Source organism: Cherax quadricarinatus, chromosome 4 (assembly GCF_038502225.1).
Source record: "Cherax quadricarinatus isolate ZL_2023a chromosome 4, ASM3850222v1, whole genome shotgun sequence".
NCBI classification, from domain to species: domain Eukaryota; kingdom Metazoa; phylum Arthropoda; class Malacostraca; order Decapoda; family Parastacidae; genus Cherax; species Cherax quadricarinatus.
The window spans coordinates 12,107,608-12,134,513 of record NC_091295.1 but is presented as its reverse complement, the minus strand read 5'-3'; the positions used below and the strand labels follow the sequence as shown (position 1 = coordinate 12,134,513).

At 45.2% G+C, this 26,906-nt stretch overlaps 1 protein-coding gene across 1 annotated transcript in view; it reads left to right on the top strand.

Annotated features, from left to right (window-relative positions):
- The window catches only part of LOC128702038 (rhodopsin, GQ-coupled-like), a 604,475-nt gene that overhangs the window by 294,744 nt on the left and 282,825 nt on the right, over positions 1 to 26,906 (top strand). Inside the window, exon 2 of the mRNA XM_070094398.1 lies at positions 1,836 to 2,757. Coding sequence (XP_069950499.1) covers positions 2,653 to 2,757 — 105 coding nt within the window. The 5' untranslated portion in view covers positions 1,836 to 2,652. The remainder of the gene's footprint in view (positions 1 to 1,835; positions 2,758 to 26,906) is intronic.

Sequence of the window (26,906 nt, the reverse complement as noted above, 5' to 3'; positions counted from 1 at the left end):
AGAACTATTGACCAATAGCTCTGACGTCCCACATCATAAAAATCTTTGAGAGAGTGCTGAGAAGCAAGATTGCAAATCACCTGGATTCCCAAAATCTGCACAATCCAGGGCAACTTGGGTTCAGGGCAGGTCGCTCCTGCCTCTCACAACTACTGGATCACTATGATATGGCCTTGGATGCTCTGGAAGAAAATCAGAATGCAGATGTAATATACACAGACTTTGCAAAAGCATTTGACAAATGCGATCATGGCATAATAGCCCATAAAATACGTGCTAAAGGAATAACTGGGAAAGTGGGGAGATGGATCTTCAACTTCCTAACAAATCGAACACAAAGAGTAGTGGTCAACAGAGTTAAATCGGAGGCTGCCATAGTGAAGAGCTCTGTTCCACAAGGCACAGTACTCGCCCTAATCTTATTCCTCATCCTCATATCAGACATAGACAGAGATATACATCACAGCACCGCATCATCCTTTGCGGATGACACTAGGATCTGCATGAGGCTGTCATCTGCTGAGGACGCGGTTAACCTCCAAGAAGATATAAACAAAGTTTTCCAGTGGGCAACGGTAAACAATATGATGTTCAATGAGGACAAATTCCAACTACTCCGTTATGGAAAACTGGAGGAGATAATAACTAGAACAGAGTATACTATAGACTCTGGTCATACAATAGAGCGGAAAAATAATGTAAGGGACCTGGGAGTAGTAATGTCTGAGGATCTCACTTTCAAGGATCACAACAGTGCCACGATCGCAACTGCAAAGAAAATGATAGGATGGATAATGAGAACGTTCAAAACGAGAGATGCCAAGCCAATGATGATCCTTTTCAAATCACTTGTTCTCTCTAGGCTGGAATACTGCTGTACATTAACATCTCCATTCAAAGCAGGTGAAATCGCAGATCTAGAGAGTGTACAGAGATCCTTTACTGCACGTATAAGTTCTGTCAAGCACCTTAACTACTGGGAACGCTTGGAAGCACTTGACTTGTACTCGTTGGAACGCAGGAGGGAGAGATATATCATAATCTACACTTGGAAAATCCTGGAAGGGATGGTCCAAATCTGCACACAGAAATCACTCCCTACGAAAGTAAAAGACTGGGCAGGCGATGCAAAATGCCCCCAATTAAAAGTAGGGGCGCCATTGGTACACTAAGGGAAAACACCATAAGTGTCCGGGGCCCAAGACTGTTCAACAGCCTCCCATCAAGCATTAGAGGAATTGCCAATGAACCCCTGGCTGCCTTCAAGAGAGAGCTGGACAGATACCTAAAGTCGGTGCCGGATCAGCCGGGCTGTGGCTCGTACGTTGGACTGCGTGCGGCCAGCAGTAACAGCCTGGTTGATCAGGCCCTGATCCACCGGGAGGTCTGGTCATGGACCGGGCCGCGGGGGCGCTGATCCCCGGAATAACCTTCAGGTAACCTCCAGGTAACCTCCAGGTAAGTCTTTAACAGTTATAATTTCCTTTCTTTCCCAATATTTAAATTAATAAGATTAATGGTTCAGTTGGAATCTTTTTTTCCATTAATATATTAGTTACAACAAATTATTTAATTGTCGTACTCTGCCTATGACAACATAAGAATCATAGACTAGGCTAGTATGAGAAAAATACATGCGAGGACATCTTTCAAGATTGGTACGCTAGTGCTAAAGGGTTCTTGATCTAAGGGATTGGATCCAATCATATTAACACACATTCCCATGTGCTGTGCTCCCCCCCCTACACCGGAAATAATCTTATTATTAAAAATAATGTATGTGTGATCAGAACTTCACTTTTTGTGTACTAACATAAATATTGTTATGTTTGCAGGTCGACTGTGGCTGGAGTAACTTACGCAAGATTTAGAAGATATGAACAGACAAAATCAAATGAGAATGGTACGCAAAAAGTCTTTTCATGTAACTCAAGTCAATGAAACGTCAAGTCTCGTGAGGAGAACGCAACACAAACGTTGTTTCTCGACGCGAGCACAACACAAACGTTAGATCACCCGAGGACAACACGAGACGTTGTTTCTCGTAGTGAACACAGACGTTCCCACCAGAACACAACACAAACGTTGTTTCTAGAGGTGAGCACAACAATAAACGTAAAATCTAAAAACATCAACTTCTCAAAGACAAAAGCAGGTCAGATCTGTTTCATATCAGGATAAATTAATATTGAGTCTGCTTTTTCTTGGAAGTAGGTCACTTGTGCTGGAAATCCATATTTTGGGAGGAGAGTTGATTCACTTTCTCTCAGGGCGCATCAATTTCAAGGAAACCAGGTCAAGCCTCAGCCGGGATAGTGAAAGGGCGTGGCTCGGCAGTGGGTAAGCGGGTCAGTGACTGACATCACCAGTGGACTCAGCTGCTGGTTATACAGTGAAGAAGCTGGGCTGTGGGTGACTTCAGCGAATTCAACCTTGCTGAACAGTGAAGAGGCAGGGCTGCACGTCAGTGACTGACATTAGCAGCTGACATCGGCCAGATATGATGCGCCGCCGAGAAGAATGCGTTAGCCAGGGACGTGAGCGCCAGTGTCGGCGAGGGATGGCGGGGTTGAGGAGAGGCAGCAGCAGGGCGGAGAGTGGCTTGTAGCGTGCTCGTGTAGCACAGGAGGGTAGCGGGAGGCAAGGGGTATTATGCCACTGATGGTGGTGGCGGCTCTCCTGGTCCTCGCCACCCTGGCCAGCTTCTTCTTCAACTCCTACATCCTCTTCCTCTCCTGCACACAGAACTTCAGACAGGTCAGTCATTCTAATGTATGTGTGGTGTGTCTGGCTCTATGGCCTTTGATGTATTTGTACATCAGTTCTGATTAAATGTGTGTGTGTGTGTGTATATATATATATATATATATATATATATATATATATATATATATATATATATATATATATAGGTAGTAGGTTGGTAGACAGCAACCACCCAGGGAGGTACTACCGTCCTGCCAAGTGAGTGTAAAACGAAAGCCTGTAATTGTTTTACATGATGGTAGGATTGCTGGTTTCTTTTGTCTGTCTCATAAATATGCAAGATTACAGGTACGTCTTGCTACTTCTACTTACACTTAGGTCACACTATACATACATGTACATGTTTATTTATACACACTCATCTGAGTTTTCTTTGATTTTATCTTAATAGTTCTTGGTCTTATTACTTTTCCTTTTATATCCATGGGGAAGTGGAATAAGAATCTTTCCTTCGTAAGCCATGCGTGCTGTAAAAGTCAACTAAAATGCCGGGAACAATGGGCTAGTAACCCCTTTTCCTGTAAAGATTACTAAAAAGTATAAGAAGAAGAAAATTGTCAAAGTGGGAAGTCTGAATGTGCGTGGATGTTGTGCAAATGATAAGAAAGAGATGATTGTGGATGTTATGAATGAGAAGAAGCTGGATGTCCTGGCTTTAAGTGAAACAAAGCTGAAGGGGGTGGGAGAGTTTCAGTGGAGAGGAATAAATGGGATTAGGTCAGGGGTTTCAAATAGAGTTAGAGCTAAAGAAGGAGTAGCAATAATGTTGAAGGATAAGCTATGGCAGGAAAAGAGGGACTACGAATGCATAAATTCAAGGATTATGTAGAGTAAAATAAAAATTGGATGTGAAAAGTGGGTTATAGTAAGCGTGTATGCACCTGGAGAAGAGAGAAGTGTAGAGGAGAGAGAGATTCTGGGAAATGTTGAGTGAATGCGTGGGGAGTTTTGAATCAAGTGTGAGAGTAATGGTGGTTGGGGATTTCAATGCTAAAGTGGGTAAAAATGTTATGGAGGGAGTAGTAGGTAAATTTGGGGTGCCAGGGGTAAATGTAAATGGGGAGCCTTTAATTGAGCTATGTGTAGAAAGAAATTTGGTAATAAGTAATACATATTTTATGAAAAAGAGGATAAATAAATATACAAGGTATGATGTAGCACGTAATGAAAGTAGTTTGTTAGATTATGTATTGGTGGATAAAAGGTTGATGGGTAGGCTCCAGGATGTACATGTTTATAGAGTGGCAACTGATATATCAGATCATTATTTAGTTGTAGATACAGTTAGAGTAAGAGGTAGATGGGAAAAGAGGAAGGTGGCAACAACAAGTAAGAGGGAGGTGAAAGTGTATAAACTAAGGGAGGAGGAAGTTCGGGCGAGATATAAGCGACTATTGGCAGAAAGGTGGGCTAGTGCAAAGATGAGTAGTGGGGGGGGTTAAAGAGGGTTGGAATAGTTTTAAAAATGCAGTATTAGAATGTGGGGCAGAAGTTTGTGGTTATAGGAGGGTTGGGGCAGGAGGAAAGAGGAGTGATTGGTGGAATGATGAAGTAAAGGGTGTGATAAAAGAGAAAAAGGTAGCGTACGAGAGGTTTTTACAAAGAAGAAGTGTTATAAGAAGAGCAGAGTATATGGAGAGTAAAAGAAAGGTGAAGAGAGTGGTGAGAGAGTGCAAAAGGAGAGCAGATGAAAGAGTGGGAGAGGCACTCTCAAGAAATTTTAATGAAAATAAGAAAAAATTTTGGAGTGAGTTAAACAAGTTAAGAAAGCCTAGGGAAAGTATGGATTTGTCCGTTAAAAACAGAGTAGGGGAGTTAGTAGATGGGGAGAGGGAGGTATTAGGTAGATGGCGAGAATATTTTGAGGAACTTTTAAATGTTGAGGAAGAAAGGGAGGCGGTAATTTCATGCACTGGCCAGGGAGGTATACCATCTTTTAGGAGTGAAGAAGAGCAGAATGTAAGTGTGGTGGAGGTACGTGAGGCATTACGTAGAATGAAAGAGGGTAAAGCAGCTGGAACTGATGGGATCATGACAGAAATGTTAAAAGCAGGGGGGGATATAGTGTTGGAGTGGTTGGTACTTTTGTTTAATAAATGTATGAAAGAGGGGAAGGTACCTAGGGATTGGCGGAGAGCATGTATAGTCCCTTTATATAAAGGGAAAGGGGACAAAAGAGATTGTAAAAATTATAGAGGAATAAGTTTACTGAGTATACCAGGAAAAGTATACGGTAGAGTTATAATTGAAAGAATTAGAGGTAAGACAGAATGTAGAATTGCGGATGAGCAAGGAGGCTTCAGAGTGGGTAGGGGATGTGTAGATCAAGTGTTTACATTGAAGCATATATGTGAACAGTATTTAGATAAAGGTAGGGAAGTTTTTATTGCATTTATGGATTTAGAAAAGGCATATGATAGAGTGGATAGAGGAACAATGTGGCAGATGTTGCAAGTTTATGGAATAGGTGGTAAGTTACTAAATGCTGTAAAGAGCTTTTATGAGGATAGTGAGGCTCAGGTTAGGATGTGTAGAAGAGAGGGAGACTACCTCCCGGTAAAAGTAGGTCTTAGACAGGGATGTGTAATGTCACCATGGTTGTTTAATATATTTATAGATGGGGTTGTAAAAGAAGTAAATGCTAGGGTGTTCGGGAGAGGGGTGGGATTAAATTATGGAGAATCAAATTCAAAATGGGAATTGACACAGTTACTTTTTGCTGATGATACTGTGCTTATGGGAGATTCTAAAGAAAAATTGCAAAGGTTAGTGGATGAGTTTGAGAATGTGTGTAAAGGTAGAAAGTTGAAAGTGAACATAGAAAAGAGTAAGGTGATGAGGGTATCAAATGATTTAGATAAAGAAAAATTGGATATCAAATTGGGGAGGAGGAGTAAGGAAGAAGTGAATATTTTCAGATACTTGGGAGCTGACGTGTCGGCGGATGGATTTATGAAGGATGAGGTTAATCATAGAATTGATGAGGGAAAAAAGGTGAGTGGTGCATTGAGGTATATGTGGAGTCAAAAAACGTTATCTATGGAGGCAAAGAAGGGAATGTATGAAAGTATAGTAGTACCAACACTCTTATATGGATGTGAAGCTTGGGTGGTAAATGCAGCAGCGAGGAGACGGTTGGAGGCAGTGGAGATGTCCTGTCTAAGGGCAATGTGTGGTGTAAATATTATGCAGAAAATTCGGAGTGTGGAAATTAGAAGGTGTGGAGTTAATAAAAGCATTAGTCAGAGGGCAGAAGAGGGGTTGTTGAGGTGGTTTGGTCATTTAGAGAGAATGGATCAAAGTAGAATGACATGGAAAGCATATAAATCTATAGGGGAAGGAAAGAGGGGTAGGGGTCGTCCTCGAAAGGGTTGGAAAGAGGGGTAAAGGAGGTTTTGTGGGCGAGGGGCTTGGACTTCCAGCAAGCGTGCATGAGCGTGTTAGATAGGAGTGAATGGAGACGAATGGTACTTGGGACCTGACGATCTGTTGGAGTGTGAGCAGGGTAATATTTAGTGAAGGTATTCAGGGAAACCGGTTATTTTCATATAGTCGGACTTGAGTCCTGGAAATGGGAAGTACAATGCCTGCACTTTAAAGGAGGGGTTTGGGATATTGGCAGTTTGGAGGGATATGTTGTGTATCTTTATACGTATATGCTTCTAAACTGCAAAAAGCAGTGATAATGTGTGAGTGTGGTGAAAGTGTTGAATGATGATGAAAGTATTTTCTTTTTGGGGATTTTCTTTCTTTTTTGGGTCACCCTGCCTCGGTGGGAGACGACCGACTTGTTGAATATATATATATATATATATATATATATATATATATATATATATATATATATATATATATATATATATATATATATATATATATATATATATATATCTTTCTTTCAACACACCGGCCATATCCCACCAAGGCAGGGTGGCTCAAAAAGGAAAACGAAAGTTTCTCTTTTAAATTTAGTAATTTACACAGAAGGCGTTACTAGCCCCTTGCTCCCGGCATTTTAGTCGCCTCTTACAACACGCATGGTTTACGGAGGAAGAATTCTGTTCCACTGTCCCATGGAGATACGAGGAAATAAACAAGAACAAGAACAAGAAAGAAAATGGAAGAAAACCCAGAGGGGTGTGTATATATATACTTGTATATGTATGTGTAGTGTGACCTAAGTGTAAGAAGAAGTAGCAAGACATACCTGAAATCTTGTATGTTTATGAGACAGACAAAAGACACCAGTAATCCTACCATCATGTAAAACAATTACAGATTTTCGTTGTACACTCACTTGGCAGGACGATAGTACCTCCCTGGGTGGTTGCTGTCTACCAACCTACTACTACTACGATCTTGGCTTAAATAGCAACGCTCATCTTGCCAAATAGGACAAGTGAAAATTTGTGTATGCAGTAATTTCGCCAAAATCATCCTGAACCTAATGAAAAAAATATATTTCACTGTGTTTGTTTAGTATTAAATTATTGTAAACAAATCTAAAATATATTTAGTTGGGTTAGGCTAAAATAAATTGATCTTGTTATAATAAGGTTAGGTAAGTTTTCTAAGATTCTTTTGGTGCAAAATTTAAAATTTTTACATTAACATTAATGAAAAAAATATATCTTTAAATGTATAAGAGAAAATTTCAGAGAGGACTTAATTTTAAATGAGTTCTTGCTAATTGGCCAGTTTTACATATTCGGCACGACAGGTAGGTGTATATATATATATATATATATATATATATATATATATATATATATATATATATATATATATATATATATATATTTATATATATATATATATATATATATATATATATATATATATATATATATATATATATATATATATATATATATATATATATATATATATATATATATATATAAATGCAAAACAACCACTGTGAAAGCATAGAGAAATTCCAAGCGCTTTCGTGACTACTCACATTATCAAGGAACAATGAAAGTAAAACATCAAAGGAAGGTATATAAAGGGGTAGCCCACACCTCACTATCAGATCCCATAACAAAGAAACACCTGACGCGAGACAGCAGGCCCGCCGGCCGAACTAGACAGGTCCTTCACACAACCCACCAACAAACTATTCTACCCAAGAAATAAGAAATTTAAAAAATTATTATTTGTCCAATGTATTATTAAATTCTTCCCAAATTCTATTAATTATAAATGGATCTAATTTATGTAAACCAAAGGAAATATTCATATTATTGTCAAAACTGCTTTTTATGAAACAAGATTCAATTATATTCCTGTCGACCTTGGACTTACTTGATACTACTTTCTCAACTTTTTGAAAATCAATTGGATGGTTAAAATCTCTTACATGAATAAATAGAGCATTGGAATCTTGTCCAGTTCTAATGCTATATTTATGTTGTTTTAAGCATTTATACACACACACACACACACACACACACACACACACACACACACACACACACACACACACACATATATATATATATATATATATATATATATATATATATATATATATATATATATATATATATATATATATATATATATGTATATATAATCTCCTGGGTAGTAGGTTGGTAGACAGCAACCACCCAGGGAGGTACTATCGTCCTGCCAAGTGAGTGTACAACGAAAACCTGTAATCGTTTTACATGATGGTAGGATTACTGGTGTCTTTTGTCTGTCTCATAAACATGCAAGATTTCAGGTACGTCTTGCTACTTCTTCTTACACTTAGGTCACACTACACATACATATACAAGTATATATATACACACCTCTCAGGGTTTTCTGTTATTTTCTTTCTAGTTCTTGTTCTTGTTTATTTCCTCTTATCTCCATGGGACAGTGGAACAGAATTCTTCCTCCATAAACCATGCGTGTTGTAAGAGGCGACTAAAATGCCGGGGGCAAGGGGCTAGTAACCCCTTCTCTTGTATAAATTACTAAATTAAAAAAGAGAAACTTTCGTTTTTCTTTTTGGGCCACCCTGCCTTGGCGGGATACGGCCGGTTTGTTAAAAAAATATATATACAATATGCAAAATAACCACTGAAAAAAATAATGAATTCCCAAGGGTTTTCGTGATTTCTTACATTATCAAAATGTAAAAATATTAGGACAACAGAAGGTTTATAAGGCTGAGGTGTCACCTCACATATGACCTGACACCTCACTCAGCAAGCTAAGCATGAGAGTGAAGTTAATATTTTCTGTTAGGTCACGTAAGTGAAACTTATGAATGACATATCGTGCGAAGCTTAAATTCCTCACAAATTTTATTAATTATAAATGAATCTAACTTATATAACACCGAACTAATATTCGTATTAAAATCAATACTATTTTTTATGAATCTTGATTCGATTATATTTCTCTCAACCATGGACTTGCTTGCTACAACTTTCTCTGCCTTTCGAAAATCAGTTGGCTGGTTAAAATTTCTCACATGAATAAACAGAGTATTAGACTCTTGTCCAGTTCTGATGTTGTATTTATGTTGTAATCTTAATACAAGGCTTTTCCAGTTTGACCGTAATAAACTTCATTGCAGGGAATTCTTAATAATTTTTTTCTACATCAAGAATTTTAAAAACTTTGATTTTAAAATCCTTAAGTAGAGAGAGAATATTAATAAGGTTTTCATGGTAAGGGAGAACCAACATATTCTTGGTTGAATATGTTTACCCTTTTTCGAATTGGAAAAATGTATTTCTGGCAATATTAAAAGATTTGTCAGTTAAATTTTTGGGGTATTTTAGATAATTCGTTATAAATCCTCAAAAAAAATAAATTCATCTATAAACTCTGGGCTGCGTATTTGGAGAGTCTGAGTGTGTGACCCTTAGCACAGGTATATAGCCAATCACTCCAGTTAGGATAACTCCCAGGAAATTAAAAAAAGGTAAATATGACCTCCAGATATGAAATTCGAGAAATGTAAGAGTCACTGAAATGCTGGATAACTTCTTCAACTTACATACAGTCACTGGAGAAGATAGTGAGGAAGAAGATATTAGAGCACTCAGAGAGATTCTTTACAGAAAAGCAGCACCAATTTAGGGATGGAAACACATGTCATAAACATCTGCTGGGGTTTTATGACAGTCACAGAGCTAAAATAAGGAAGATACGTCATCTTACGCTGCAGGAAAATATTTGACATAATGGTATACTAGACAGTCCAGCAATTAGAGGATAAGGCAGTTTTAAAAGGAAGAGTTCTGCAGTGGGACAGGGAGCACCTAGATAACAGATAGCAGAATGGTGCAGTGGGGCAGGGAGCACCTGGATAACAGATGGCAGAGTGAAACAGTGAGACAGGGAGCACCTGGATGACAGAAGGCAGAGTGCTGCATTGGGACAGGGAGTGCTTGGATGACAGAAGGAAGAGGGTAACGGGTAACAGTAAGGCATGAGACACCAGAATGAGAAAGACTAACAATTGTGGTTCCACAAGAATCATTACTGCGGCCGCTACTATTTGTGTAAATGTGAACGACCCACGAGATGGATTGAGTTCCATGTGTCACTGTTTTTGGATGTAAAAATAAGAACAGGAGAGGGTAGTGATACTCTCCAGGAAAACTTCAGAAATAGAAGCCATATAACGTCAGTAACATTTGCAAGATTAACTAAAATCAGTAAGCATTCAGCAAGATAAAAAATCCTTCAGAACTTTCGGTTGATGTGTTAGGCCTGAGTGTGCAGCCCCAGTATGGAACCCCCACCTGGTAAAGCACACACACAGAAACCCGAAGGTTTGCATGCAGAAGTGAGAGGAATGCACTATGAGGAGAGGTTCAAGGGATTGAACCTGACAATCTTGGTGGAGAGGACAAGGAAAGACATACTACTATATACAAAATATTAAGAAGAATTGATAAGATAGATAATGATACTGAATTACAAGGAAAAACCAGGATCAAGCGGACACAGGTGAAAAAAAATACATAAGCAAAGAAGCATTTCTGTAGTCTCAGGGTGAATGAAAGGTGGAATGACTTGGATGAGGCTGTGGTGGAGGTAGATCCAATACAAAACTTTAAGAATAGACATAAACCCAAGAGGTGAAAATCAGTGATGCCTATCAGTTTGGTGTAGGTAGGAGGCAGGACCAAGAGCTGAGCCTCCACCCCGCAAACACAAATCGGTATCTTGAGGAATTAAACATTGAGGGAAGTACAGTGGGAGAGGAAAGTGCAAGAAGAGTCAGTGAATGAGATGGAGTATCTTGCCGGAAAGCAACGTGCAAGGTCATGTCCAAAACAAAGGGAAAACTGCAAACAGAGAGCCCTTGGGTTAACCAAAGGTGAAGAGAGGGGGCGAAGAAAAGCACAGGAATGTAAAAAAACATAGAAAGAGGAAACAGAGAAGTGAGCAGAAGATCCAGAACGAATGTGTAAGAGTGAGAAGAGAGGCTCAACAACAGCGAGAATGACATGGCAGCAAAAGCCAAAACTGAACCAAAGCTGCTTCACAGTCCCATAAGTAGAAACACGACAGTAAAAGAAGAGGTCTGTGAAGTATTGAAAAAACGATTTAAAGGTCTTCTCACTGGAAACAGAGGCAATATCAGAGTCTCTGGAAAGGCTAAACAAACTTGTACATAACACTATCATATACATGGGGAAAGAAGTAATATTATTTAACCAGTGGTAGTGAACACTGCTGACGCACCAGTGGTAGTGAACACTGCTGACGCACCAGTGGTAGTGAACACTGCTGACGCACCAGTGGTAGTGAACACTGCTGACGCACCAGTGGTAGTGAACACTGCTGACGCACCAGTGGTAGTGAACACTGCTGACGCACCAGTGGTAGTGAACACTGCTGACGCACCAGTGGTAGTGAACACTGCTGACGCACCAGTGGTAGTGAACACTGCTGACTCACCAGTGGTAGTGAACACTGCTGACGCACCAGTGGTAGTGAACACTGCTGACGCACCAGTGATAGTGAACACTGCTGACGCACCAGTGGTAGTGAACACTGCTGACGCACCAGTGGTAGTGAACACTGCTGACGCACCAGTGGTAGTGAACACTGCTGACGCACCAGTGGTAGTGAACACTGCTGACGCACCAGTGGTAGTGAACACTGCTGACGCACCAGTGGTAGTGAACACTGCTGACGCACCAGTGGTAGTGAACACTGCTGACGCACCAGTGGTAGTGAACACTGCTGACGCACCAGTGGTAGTGAACACTGCTGACGCACCAGTGATAGTGAACACTGCTGACGCACCAGTGGTAGTGAACACTGCTGACGCACCAGTGGTAGTGAACACTGCTGACTCACCAGTGGTAGTGAACACTGCTGACGCACCAGTGGTAGTGAACACTGCTGACGCACCAGTGATAGTGAACACTGCTGACGCACCAGTGGTACTGAACACTGCTGACGCACCAGTGGTAGTGAACACTGCTGACGCACCAGTGGTAGTGAACACTGCTGACGCACCAGTGGTAGTGAACACTGCTGACGCACCAGTGGTAGTGAACACTGCTGACGCACCAGTGGTAGTGAACACTGCTGACGCACCAGTGGTAGTGAACACTGCTGACGCACCAGTGGTAGTGAACACTGCTGACGCACCAGTGGTAGTGAACACTGCTGACGCACCAGTGGTAGTGAACACTGCTGACGCACCAGTGGTAGTGAACACTGCTGACGCACCAGTGATAGTGAACACTGCTGACGCACCAGTGGTAGTGAACACTGCTGACGCACCAGTGGTAGTGAACACTGCTGACGCACCAGTGGTAGTGAACACTGCTGACGCACCAGTGGTAGTGAACACTGCTGACGCACCAGTGATAGTGAACACTGCTGACGCACCAGTGGTAGTGAACACTGCTGACGCACCAGTGGTAGTGAACACTGCTGACGCACCAGTGGTAGTGAACACTGCTGACGCACCAGTGGTAGTGAACACTGCTGACGCACCAGTGGTAGTGAACACTGCTGACGCACCAGTGGTAGTGAACACTGCTGACGCACCAGTGGTAGTGAACACTGCTGACGCACCAGTGGTAGTGAACACTGCTGACGCACCAGTGATAGTGAACACTGCTGACGCACCAGTGGTAGTGAACACTGCTGACGCACCAGTGGTAGTGAACACTGCTGACGCACCAGTGGTAGTGAACACTGCTGACGCACCAGTGGTAGTGAACACTGCTGACGCACCAGTGGTAGTGAACACTGCTGACGCACCAGTGATAGTGAACACTGCTGACGCACCAGTGGTAGTGAACACTGCTGACGCACCAGTGGTAGTGAACACTGCTGACGCACCAGTGGTAGTGAACACTGCTGACGCACCAGTGGTAGTGAACACTGCTGACGCACCAGTGATAGTGAACACTGCTGACGCACCAGTGGTAGTGAACACTGCTGACGCACCAGTGGTAGTGAACACTGCTGACGCACCAGTGGTAGTGAACACTGCTGACGCACCAGTGGTAGTGAACACTGCTGACGCACCAGTGGTAGTGAACACTGCTGACGCACCAGTGGTAGTGAACACTGCTGACGCACCAGTGGTAGTGAACACTGCTGACGCACCAGTGGTAGTGAACACTGCTGACGCACCAGTGATAGTGAACACTGCTGACGCACCAGTGGTAGTGAACACTGCTGACGCACCAGTGGTAGTGAACACTGCTGACGCACCAGTGGTAGTGAACACTGCTGACGCACAAGTGGTAGTGAACACTGCTGACGCACCAGTGGTAGTGAACACTGCTGACGCACCAGTGATAGTGAACACTGCTGACGCACCAGTGGTAGTGAACACTGCTGACGCACAAGTGGTAGTGAACACTGCTGTGCACCAGTGGTAGTGAACACTGCTGACGCACCAGTAGTAGTGAACACTACTGACGCACCAGTGGTAGTGAACACTGCTGACGCACAAGTGGTAGTGAACACTGCTGACGCACCAGTGGTAGTGAACACTGCTGATGCACAAGTGGTAGTGAACACTGCTGTGCACCAGTGGTAGTGAACACTGCTGACGCACCAGTGATAGTGAACACTGCTGACGCACAAGTGGTAGTGAACACTGCTGACGCACAAGTGGTAGTGAACACTGCTGTGCACCAGTGGTAGTGAACACTGCTGACGCACCAGTAGTAGTGAACACTGCTGACGCACCAGTGGTTTACCTGGAGTTTACCTGGAGAGAGTTCCGTGGGTCAACGCCCCCGCGGCCCGGTCTGTGACCAGGCCTCATGGTGGATCAGCGCCTGATCAACCAGGTTGTTACTGCTGGCTGCACGCAATCCAACGTACGAGCCACAGCCCGGCTGGTCAGGTACCGACTTTAGGTACTTGTCCAGTGCCTGCTTGAAGACAGCCAGGGGTCTATTGGTGATCCCCCTTATGTATGCTGGGAGGCAGTTGAACAGTCTCGTTCCCCTGACACTTATTGTATTGTCTCTTAACGTGCTAATGACACTTCTGCTTTTCATTGGGGGATGTTGCATCGTCTGCCGAGTTTTTTGCTTTCGTTGTGAGTGATTTTCGTGTGCAAGTTCGGTACTAGTCCCTCTAGGATTTTCCAGGTGTATATAATCATGTATCTCTCCCGCCTGCGTTCCAGGGAGTATAGGTTCAGGAACTTCAAGCGCTCCCAGTAATTGAGGTGTTTTATCTCCGTTATGCGCGCCGTGAAGGTTCTCTGTGCATTTTCTAGGTCAGCAATTTCACCTCCCTTGAAAGGTGCTGTTAGTGTGCAGCAATATTCTAGCCTAGATAGAACAAGCTTGGCATCTCTAGTTTTGAAGGTTCTCATTATCCATCCTGTCATTTTTCTAGCAGATGCGATTGATACAATGTTATGGTCCTTGAAGGTGAGATCCTCCGACATGATCACTCCCAGGTCTTTGACGTTCGTTTTTAGCTCTATTTTGTGGCTGGAATTTGTTTTGTACTCTGATGAAGTTTTAATTTCCTCATGTTTACCATATCGGAGTTGAAATTTCTCATCGTTGAACTTCATATTGTTTTCTGCAGCCCATTGAAAGATTTGGTTGATGTCTGCCTGGAGCCTTGCAGTGTCTGCAATGGAAGACACTGTCATGCAGATTCGGGTGTCATCTGCAAAGGAAGACACGGTCCTGTGGCTGACATCCTTGTCTATGTCAGATATGAGGATGAGAAACAAGATGGGAGCGAGTACTGTGCCTTGTGGAACAGAGCTTTTTACCGTAGCCGCTTTAGGCTTTACTCTGTTGACTACTACACTTTGTGTTCTGTTTGTGAGGAAATTATAGATCCATCGACCAACTTTTCTTGTTATTCCTTTAGCACGCATTTTGTGCGCTATTACGCCATGGTCACACTTGTCGAAGGCTTTTGCAAAGTCTGTATATATTACATCTGCATTCTTTTTGTCTTCTAGTGCATGTAGGACCTAGATGCACTACTGTCTGTCCCAACTACTGGTAATCCAGTAGTTGGGACAGACAGGAGCGACTTGCTCTAAACCAATTACACAACCCATGTTGCCCTGGGTTGTGTTATTGATGGGTATCTAGATGGATGGCGATCTTGCTTCTTAGGACCCTTTCAAAGATTTTTATGATATGGGATGTTAGTGCTATCGGTCTGTAGTTCTTTGCTATTGCTTTACTGCCCCCTATGTGGAGTGGGGCTATGTCTGTTGTTTTTAGTAACTGTGGGACGACCCCCTTGTCCATGCTCCCTCCCCATAGGATGGTAAAAGCTCGTGAACACGGGGTTCCATGAGTCTGGCCCTGGGGCAGAGTGCATGGGCATGTCATTTATCGCCTGTTCAAAGTCATTTGGCGTTAGGATAACATCAGATAGGCTTGTTTTTACCAAATTCTGTGGCTTTCATAAAAAAATTCATTTTGATCTTCGACTCAGTCTGGTTAGCGGCTTGCTAAAGACTGAGTCATATTGGGACTTGAGAAGCTCACTCATTTCCTTGCTGTCATCTGTGTAGGACCCATCTTGTTTAAGTAGGGGCCCAATACTGGATGTTGTTCTCGACTTTGATTTCGCATAAGAAAAGAAATACTTTGGGTTTCTTTCGATTTCATTTATGGCTTTCAGTTCTTCCCGCGATTCCTGACTCCTATAAGATTCCTTTACAATGTTAGCTATTTCTCTGACAAGTGTCTCCCTACGCATTTCAGATATATTGGCCTCTTTTAGCCGCTCTTTTATTCTTTTCCGTCGCCTGTAAAGGGAGCGCCTGTCTCTTTCTATTTTACATCTACTACTCCTTTTTCTTAAAGGAATAAGCCTTGAGCATACATCGAGTACCACCGAGTTAATCTGTTCTAGGCGTAAGTTGGGGTCTGTGTTGCTTAGTCTATCTTCCCAGCTTATATCGTTTAGAACTTGGTTTACTTGGTCCCATTTTATGTTCTTGTTATTGAAGTTGAATTTGGTGAATGCTCCCTCGTGACTAATCTCATTTTGTCGGTCTGGGGCTCCGATGCATGCATGTCTGAACCTCGATTATGTTGTGATCTGAGTATATTGTTTTTGATATGGTGACATTTCGTATCAGATCATCATTGTTAGTGAAGATGAGGTCTAGTGTATTCTCCAGTCTAGTAGGCTCTATTATTTGCTGGTTTAAGTTGAATTTTGTGCAGAGATTTAAAAGCTCGTGTGTGTGTGTTCTCGTCAGAGCTGCCTCCTGGTGTTATCACTGCAACAACATTATTTGCTATATTCCTCCATTTTAGGTGCCTCAAGTTGAAATCCCCCAGAAGCAAGATGTTGGGGGCAGGAGCTGGAAGATTTTCCAGACAGTGGTCAATTTTTAACAGCTGTTCCTGGAATTGCTGGGACGTTGCATCCGGAGGCTTGTAGACTACCACAATGACTAGGTTTTGGTTCTCGATCTTTACTGCTAAAACTTCCACTACATCATTTGAGGCATTAAGCAGTTCTGTGCAAATAAGTGACTCTGCGATATAAAGGCCAACCCTTCCCCTTTGCCAGTTCACTCTGTCGCATCTGTATATGTTGTAACCTGGGATCCATATTTCGTTGTCCAAGTGATCCTTTATGTGGGTCTCTGCAAGCAGTCCACGGATGAATGGTATTTTGTTGTTCGTTGCTGGCTTTAGACCCTGTATATTTGCAAAGAAGAATGTCATCGGACTGGTGGTATTGGTGGTACTGGGGGGGGGGGACTTTTTTCCGGCACTAGTATCTGTATCTGTTGGTTTGGAGTGGAGGCCATCGACTGTGGTTCCACTCCAGAAATGACTGGATTTGGCGAACGATTTCTGCCATTTCCTGCCAGTTTTTTTTTTCCTTCCTGGCACTAAAAAACCTCTCCCTCTTGAGTGGCTGTGGCTACCCAGGTTTTCCCATGGCCTGGATGTTTTGTATCTTTTTGTCCCCTTTAGATGGTGTGCCTGGCAATTTAAGTTATAGCACAGTCTTTCCTGTACTGAAGAGGGACACATTTCAGGGTGAAAAAGCTTACAGGAAGGGAGTTTGCATTTTCCTGTTGTTATATGGGCACGGCATTTTCTAGGGTGGTCAAAGTTGCAAGTTCAATCAGTTTTTTTTTCAGATTTCCCATGCCTGCAGATACCAAGTGCATAGTATGTGCACAGGCTTGGTTTCCGTTTGCCTTGGGTTTTTGTGACTGTATTCCCTGTTGGTGCATGTTTACCTGTCTCATTCCTATCCTCACTAGTACTAACAATGGAGCTCTCACCAGTTGTTTCTGGTAATATATCCTCACTATTGCTAGTGGAGTCCCCTTGTTTGCTATCTCCTGTGGTATTACTAGTTTGTAATATTGGATTTATCTTGTCCTTGACTACACTTGTTTCCCCACTACAGCTCCTGTCTCCCTCGAGGCCATTTATATGCATTCCCTCATGCATACATTTACTGTCTACCTGGACAGCACTTCCAGCCTCACCGTTACTGCCTCCCTGGACAGCACCTCCAGCTTCACCATTACTGTCTACCAGGACAGCACTTCCAGCCCCACATTTACGGTCTACCAGTGCAGCACCTCCAGCCTTGCCGTTTCTGACTACATGGCCAGCACCAAGGGCGGTACCATCCAGCCCAGACTTTTTATTTTCCCATCTGTTATAGAAAGCTTCCAGGTTTTCTATGAAGGCTGCTTTGATGTTATCCTCTTTTAATACCAATGTGATTTTAGTCCACAGATTGATCTCATTTGGGCATACCCAAAAACACTTCCCTGATTTAATACTGCTTGTAGATAATTCTTGGATATCTGCACAAGGGGCGTGACACCAATTTTCACAAAAATGGCAAGTAATCCATGTGGAAGCCCGTTTGTTTGATTTACTGCAGACTACACAGAATTTCGTAATGTGATTTGAATGGTTGATTTACTGTAATTCTACTAGTAAACCCTTGAATATTCTACTAATAACCTCGTTAAAGTGAAGATCTGCCTATTTGTATTTCTATTTCTAACTGTACTTGTATATTAGGACAGATTACCAGTGTACATTTCTGTTTTATATTTATTGTTTGTGACTTAAGAAATCGTAATGACACGATTGCAAATAAACCATACCCCCGGCCGGGATTGAACCCGCGGTCATAGAGTCTCAAAACTCCAGCCCGTCGCGCTAGCCACTAGACCAGCTTATTGTGGCTAGCTGGTCTAGTGGCTAGCGCGACGGGCTGGAGTTTTGAGACTCTATGACCGCGGGTTCAATCCCGGCTGGGGGTATGGTTTATTGTTTGTGTTTGATAAGGGCGCCTAATACCCCGTCTGTTTACAGTCTGTTTTATTGTCCAACGAATCCGTTTGAAACCGGTCAAGGGTTCGGAACCAGTCGGATCTGATCAATGGATCACTTATTTAAAGCATATCTGGTCGGTGCTTTGGGCTAACACATGAATTAACTACTGGAAATTATTTAACACTTGCGTGTTGAAGAACCGGTGATTGCTGGCAGCTCCTACAATGACGAACGGTCGAGGCCTCAACCCTTATTTACAGCCTGAACGTTTATACATCACTGTATCTAGCGTTTCTATATTTTTTCCGTCTCCACCACAACAAATGCTATATTATCACTATAGTTGACTGGTGAAGATTATTGGAGGAAAGACGTTTTTTCTGGAGTAATATTTGCTTTTCGTTGCGTATATTACGACCGCTGGTAACTACAGGATATATGAATTTCGCTATACGTCTGGTATTTCAAGAATGAAGAAAAAACTAATGATGGTCACTCCACTCCACTAAGTACCATTATATTACTGGTTAGTTGCTACTACAACACTGTATTCTCCTATTCACTGTTATTACCAGATTATATGGGAGGTACACTAGCAGGTCAGGAATATTATTAAAACAGCTGACCTGTGTGGTAAGTTTCTAGCGACTTCTGGCACCTGCCTCTTTAGGCCTATCACTTCAGTTACAATTACACCTGTTTTAATGACACTTTAGCATTTATTATCTATATACTAGGGTGCCACTGTAGTATACACTATAACACTATGTATACACAATATTATCAGGGAGACTTTCTTTCCTCAGACTGAGAAAAGTTCTATTATTATTATTTTGCACACGGCACACTAGGCCTATACTCTGCTAGGTATTAAACACTAATCCTCTTTTTTTGACTCGGTATATACTATTTTCTGCCCAAGATTGGTTCCAAGTGCTAGAGGGAGCACAATGAGGCACGCGAAGCACGCTTGGCACGAAGCACCAGTGGTAGTGAACACTGCTGACGCACCAGTGGTAGTGAACACTGCTGTGCACCAGTGGTAGTGAACACTGCTGACGCGCCAGTGGTGAACTCTGCTGATGCACCAGCTGTGGTGAACACTGCTGGCGCACCAGTTGTGGTGAACACTGGTGACGCACCAGTGGTAGTGAACACTGCTGATGCACCAGTGGTAGTGAACATTGCTAACGCACCAGTGGTAGTGAACACTGCTAACGCACCAGTGGTAGTGAACACTGCTGACGTACCAGTGGTAGTGAACACTGCAGACGCACCAGTGGTAGTGAACACTGCTAACGCACCAGTGATAGTGAACACTGCTGACGCACCAGTGGTAGTGAATACTGCTGACGCTCCAGTGGTGGTGAACACTGCTGACGCACCAGTAGTAGTGAACACTGCTGACGCACCAGTAGTAGTGAACACTGCTGACGCACCAGTGGTAGTGAACACTGCTGACGCACCAGTGGTAGTGAACACTGCTGACGCACCAGTGGTAGTGAACACTGCTGACGCACCAGTGGTAGTGAACACTGCTGACTCACCAGTGGTAGTGAACACTGCTGACGCACCAGTGGTAGTGAACACTGCTGACGCACCAGTGGTAGTGAACACTGCTGACTCACCAGTGGTAGTGAACACTGCTGACGCACCAGTGGTAGTGAACACTGCTGACGCACCAGTGGTAGTGAATACTGCTCATACCATCGTGGACGCTTGTAGTGTTAAGCGTGACACTATTGCTAGACACCTTTCTGCTGGGGCTAGACATCTTCCTGCTGGGGCTAGACATCTTCCTGCTGGGGCTAGACACCTTCCTGCTGGGGCTAGACACCTTCCTGCTGGGGGCTAGACACCTTCCTGCTGGGGCTAGACACCTTCCTGCTGGGGCTAGACACCTTCCAGCTGGGGGCTAGACACCTTCCTGCTGGGGGCTAGACACCTTCCTGCTGAGGCTAGACACCTTCCTGCTGGGGCTAGACACCTTCCTGCTGGGGCTAGACACCTTCCTGCTGGGGCTAGACACCTTCCTGCTGGGGGCTAGACACCTTCCTGCTGGGGCTAGACACCTTCCTGCTGGGGGCTAGACACCTTCCTGCTGGGGCTAGACACCTTCCTGCTGGGGGCTAGACACCTTCCTGCTGGGGCTAGACACCTTCCTGCTGGGGCTAGACACCTTCCTGCTGGGGCTAGACACCTTCCTGCTGGGGCTAGACACCTTCCTGCTGGGGCTAGACACCTTCCTGCTGGGGGCTAGACACCTTCCTGCTGGGGCTAGACACCTTCCTGCTGGGGGCTAGACACCTTCCTGCTGGGGCTAGACACCTTCCTGCTGGGGGCTAGACACCTTCCTGCTGGGGCTAGACACCTTCCTGCTGGGGCTAGACACCTTCCTGCTGGGGGCTAGACACCTTCCTGCTGGGGCTAGACACCTTCCTGCTGGGGCTAGACACCTTCCTGCTGGCACATCTTCCAGTTTCCGTCGAAAACCTCTTTCTGCTGGCGATTTACATATTTACTGACGCAGTCAATCTTTCTCCTCTTTTCGTTTTAGCATCTCTTCCCTGCTGGCGTTTAAACACCTCATACTGTTGGCGTTTAACGCCTCTTCCCGCTTGCGTTTGCAACGTAACGTTAGTGATATGTCTCCCATTTTCAAGAGACATGTTTGAGAGAGCTCCAGGAATCACTGTTGTAAACACACGAGGCAGCATCACTTGCCTCGTCATATACCTTGGTTTAAGAATTATTACACGGCACAGTGCTGCCATCTACTGAATGATAGATGCTACAGTGCCAATATTTACTGGTAGTAGTAATACTACAGTGATACCATCTACTAGGTAGTAGTAGTTGCTACAGTGTTATTATCTACTGGGTGGCAGTAGATGCTACTGGATGGTAGATACTACTGGATGGTAGATGCATCCGGTGCGACTATCTACTGGGTGGTAGTAGATGCTACACTGCCACTATATACTGGGTGGTGGTATATGCTACAGTGCTACCGTCTACTGCGTGGTAGTAGGATCTACAGTGCTACCATCTACTGCGTGGTAGTAGGTGCTACAGTGCTACCATCTACTGCGTGGTAGTAGATTCTACAGTGCTACCATCTACTGCGTGGTAGTAGGTGCTACAGTGCTACCATCTACTGCGTGGTAGTAGGTGCTACAGTGCTACCATCTACTGCGTGGTAGTAGATTCTACAGTGCTACCATCTACTGCGTGGTAGTAGGTGCTACAGTGCTACCATCTACTGCGTGGTAGTAGATTCTATAGTGCTACCATCTACTGCGTGGTAGTAGATGCTATAGTGCCACCAGTTACTGTGTCATTGTAGACGCTACAGTGCTACCACCTACTGTCTGGTGTGAGACAATACACCACCACACTGGCACAGGGCCAGGTGATGGCAGACAAAATAAGGTGCCACCGATACGAGGCGACAGGTACACAGCAGTATCAACCTGAGGTGGCACTGTGCCAACTGCACGCAGGTAGGGGACAGAATGACATGTCTTGGCACTACCTGCCACACCTGGCCTTACGGATATATATCGGTGCCAATGCTTCCCGAATCCGCTTTGAGAGTGCCAACGCTTCCTGTATCCGCTATACAGTAGTGCCAGCGCTTCCTGTATCTGCTGTGCAGTAGTGTCAGTACTTCCTGTATCCGCTATGCAGTAGTGCCAGCATTTCGTGTATCCACTGTGCAGTAGCGCCAGTACTTCCTGTATCCACTATGCAGTAGTGCCAGGACTTCCTGTATCCACTATGCAATAGTGCCAGTACTTCCTGTATCCGATGTGCAGTAGTGCCAGCACTTCCTGTATCCGCTATGCAGTAGTGCCAATACTTCCTGTATCCGATATGCAGTAGTGCCAACACTTCCTGTATCCGCTATGCAGTAGTGCCAACACTTCCTGTATCCGCTATGCAGTAGTGCCAACACTTCCTGTATCCGCTATGCAGTAGTGCCAACACTTCCTGTATCCGCTATGCAGTAGTGCCAACACTTCCTGTATCCGCTACGCAGTAGTGCCAACACTTCCTGTATCCGCTACGCAGTAGTGCCAACACTTCCTGTATCCGCTATGCAGTAGTGCCAACACTTCCTGTATCCGCTATGCAGTAATGCCAACACTTCCTGTATCCGCTATGCAGTAGTGCCAACACTTCCTGTATCCGCTATGCAGTAGTGCCAACACTTCCTGTATCCGCTACGCAGTAGTGCCAACACTTCCTGTATCCGCTATGCAGTAGTGCCAACACTTCCTGTATCCACTACGCAGTAGTGCCAACACTTCCTGTATCCGATATGCAGTAGTGCCAACACTTCCTGTATCCGCTATGCAGTAGTGCCAACACTTCCTGTATCCGCTACGCAGTAGTGCCAACACTTCCTGTATCCGCTATGCAGTAGTGCCAACACTTCCTGTATCCGCTATGCAGTAGTGCCAACACTTCCTGTATCCACTACGCAGTAGTGCCAACACTTCCTGTATCCGATATGCAGTAGTGCCAACACTTCCTGTATCCGCTATGCAGTAGTGCCAACACTTCCTGTATCCGCTACGCAGTAGTGCCAACACTTCCTGTATCCGCTATGCAGTAGTGCCAACACTTCCTGTATCCGCTACGTAGTAGTGCCAACACTTCCTGTATCCGCTATGCAGTAGTGCCAACACTTCCTGTATCCGATATGCAGTAGTGCCGACACTTCCTGTATCCGCTATGCAGTAGTGCCAACACTTCCTGTATCCGATATGCAGTAGTGCCAACACTTCCTGTATCCGTTATGCAGTAGTGCCAACACTTCCTGTATCCGATATGCAGTAGTGCCAACACTTCCTGCATCCGCTACGCAGTAGTGCCAACACTTCCTGTGTCCGATATGCAGTAGTGCCAACACTTCCTGTATCCGATATGCAGTAGTGCCAACGCTTCCTGTGTCCGATATGCAGTAGTGCCAACACTTCCTGTATCCGATATGCAGTAGTGCCAACACTTCCTGTGTCCGATATGCAGTAGTGCCAACACTTCCTGTATCCGATATGCAGTAGTGCCAACACTTCCTGTGTCCGATATGCAGTAGTGCCAACACTTCCTGTGTCCGATATGCAGTAGTGCCAACACTTCCTGTATCCACGTCTTGTAGCACTTCATGTACTACGCCATCTACCAGTCCTCTTCACTGTACCACTCCTCTCCTAACTGTACCACTCCTCCCCTTACTGTACCACTCCTCCCTTCACTGTACCACTCCTCCCCTCTCACTGTATCACTCCTCCCCTCACTAACCACTCCTGCCTTCACTATACCACTCCTCCTCACTGTATAACTCTTTCCCCTCACTGTACCACTCTTCCTCCTCAATGTACCACTCTGCACCGTCGCACTCCCCTTCACTGTACCACTTTCTCCCCTCAGTGTACCACTCTGCACCGTAGCACTCCCCTTCACTGTACCACTTTCTCCCCTCACTGTACCACTCTGCACCGTAGCACTCCCCTTCACTGTACCACTTTCTCCCCTCAGTGTACCACTCTGCACCGTAGCACTCCCCTTCACTGTACCACTTTCTCCCCTCAGTGTACCACTCTGCACCGTCGCACTCCCCTTCACTGTACCACTTTCTCCCCTCACTGTACCACTCTGCACCGTCGCACTCCCCTTCACTGTACCACTTTCTCCCCTCACTGTACCACTCTTCCTCCTCACTGTACCACTCTGCACCGTCGCACTCCCCTTCACTGTACCACTTTCTCCCCTCACTGTACCACTCTTCCTCCTCACTGTACCACTCTGCACCGTCGCACTCCCCTTCACTGTACCACTTTCTCCCCTCACTGTACCACTCTTCCTCCTCACTGTACCACTCTGCACCGTCGCACTCCCCTTCACTGTACCACTTTCTCCCCTCACTGTACCACTCTTCCTCCTCACTGTACCACTCTGCACCGTCGCACTCCCCTTCACTGTACCACTTTCTCCCCTCACTGTACCACTCTTCCTCCTCACTGTACCACTCTGCACCGTCGCATTCCCCTTCACTGTACCACTTTCTCCCCTCACTGTACCACTCCTCCCCTCACTGTACCACTCCTCCCCTCACTGCACCACTCCTTTCCTTCACTGCACCACTTCTATCCCTCATTGTACCACTCTTCCCCTTCAATGTACCACTCCTCTCCTGCACTCTACCACTCCTCCCTTTTACTGTACCAGTCCTCCCCTTCAATGTACCATTCCTCCCCATCACTGTACCACCGCTTTCCCCTCACTGTACCACTCCTCCCCCTCACTGTATCACTCCACGTCATAGTACCCCTCCTCTCTCAATACCATTCTTCATTCTGACAGTAGCCCTCAGTGCCACTCCTCCCCTCACGGTGCCAACCCACCATTGGCCATAACCAACAGTGGCATCATAAAATTTGCAGCACCTGTCTGAGGGAACCCCTGGCCAGAGGTCGACCCTGTCAAGCCTTGCCAGGCGTTGGCAGGGGTGGCCACCAGACTGGCCATAAGGCCAAAGTGCAGCGGTGACGCCGGGTGCTGTGAGGGCGGAACTGTGAGGGTGGCACTGTGAGGGTGGCACTGTGAGGGTGGCACTGTGAGGGTGGCACTGTGAGGGTGGCACTGTGAGGGTGGCACTGTGAGGGTGGCACTGTGAGGGTGGCACTGTGAGGGTGGCACTGTGAGGGTGGCACTGTGAGGGTGGCACTGTGAGGGTGGCACTGTGAGGGTGGCACTGTGAGGGTGGCACTGTGAGGGTGGCACTGTGAGGGTGGCACTGTGAGGGTGGCACTGTGAGGGTGGCACTGTGAGGGTGGCACTGTAAGAGTCTTAGGTTTACCTGACTGAATCACATGCTCTTTCCAGTGTGTTAAAATCCTCATTATGTTGTTGTTATTGTCAAGTGTTGACAGTGTATTGTTGACAGTTAATTCGAGTGCTTGCCTGCCTGCCTGCCTGCCTGCCTGCCTGCCTGCCTGCTTGCCTGCCTGCCTGCCTGCCTGCCTGCCTGCCTGCCTGCCTGCCTGCCTGCCTGCCTGCCTGCCTGCCTGCCTGCCTGCCTGCCTGCCTGCCTGCCTGCCTGCCTGCCTGCCTGCCTGCCTGCCTGCCTGCTTGCCTGCCTGCCTGCCTGCCTGCCTGCCTGCCTGCTTGCCTGCCTGCCTGCCTGCCTGCCTGCCTGCCTGCCTGCCTGCCTGCCTGCTTGCCTGCCTGCCTGCCTGCCTGCCTGCCTGCCTGCCTGCCTGCCTGCTTGCCTGCCTGCCTGCCTGCCTGCCTGCCTGCCTGCCTGCCTGCCTGCCTGCCTGCCTGCCTGCCTGCCTGCCTGTCTGCCTGCCTGCCTGCCTGCCTGCTTGCCTGCCTGCCTGCCTGCCTGCCTGCCTGCCTGCCTGCCTGCCTGCCTGCCTGTCTGCCTGCCTGCCTGCCTGCCTGCCTTCAGAAGATGGTATCCTACCGGCGGTACTGGAGGAGACATGTGTTCACAGTTCTGTGACTACGGTTTCTCATCTTCATAACAGATATAAATAAATATTCGCTGCAACAACTTCGTATCATTTGCGGATGATAGGAATACAAGCATAAAAATCGCCCTAGTGAAAGACACGAGAATACAAGCAAGGTGGTCCAATGGGCAGCGGATATAACTATGTTCATGGTGACAAATTCCAACTGCTTAGATATGGAGAAAATGAACTAAAACGGGGCACGGTATATAAAAACACAGGATGACCACCAGACAACGAAAGGAACACAGTAAGGTCCTGCATGTAAAAATGTCAGTTGACCTGTTATTCAGAGATTACAATAAGGCGAATGTTGCAAAAGCTAAGAAAATGTTGAGGTGGATAATGAGAATTTTCAAAATAACAGAAATAGTGACATGGTAACATTATTCCAATAACTTGGGCGCTCTCTACCCTAGAGTTGTGTTGTGTGGTAACTGCGCAGCTCAGCGGGACACATCACAACCAAAACAAATACACGTATTTACTGCTTTACAATGTCTCTAAAGTAGAGATAGAGAGACAGAAAGTAAGACAGAGACAGACAGTGAGACAGACAGACAGAGACACACAAAAACATACACAGACACACACACAGACAGATAGACAGACAGACAGACACAGACAGACACAAACACACACACACACACACACACACACACACACACACACACACACACACACACACACACACACACACACACACACACACACACACACACACACACACACACACACACACACACACACACACACACACATACACACACACACACACACACACACGCACACAGACACACATACATGAAAGAATCAACGAGAAGTCCCCGGACATCATAACAGTCACAGAAACGAAACT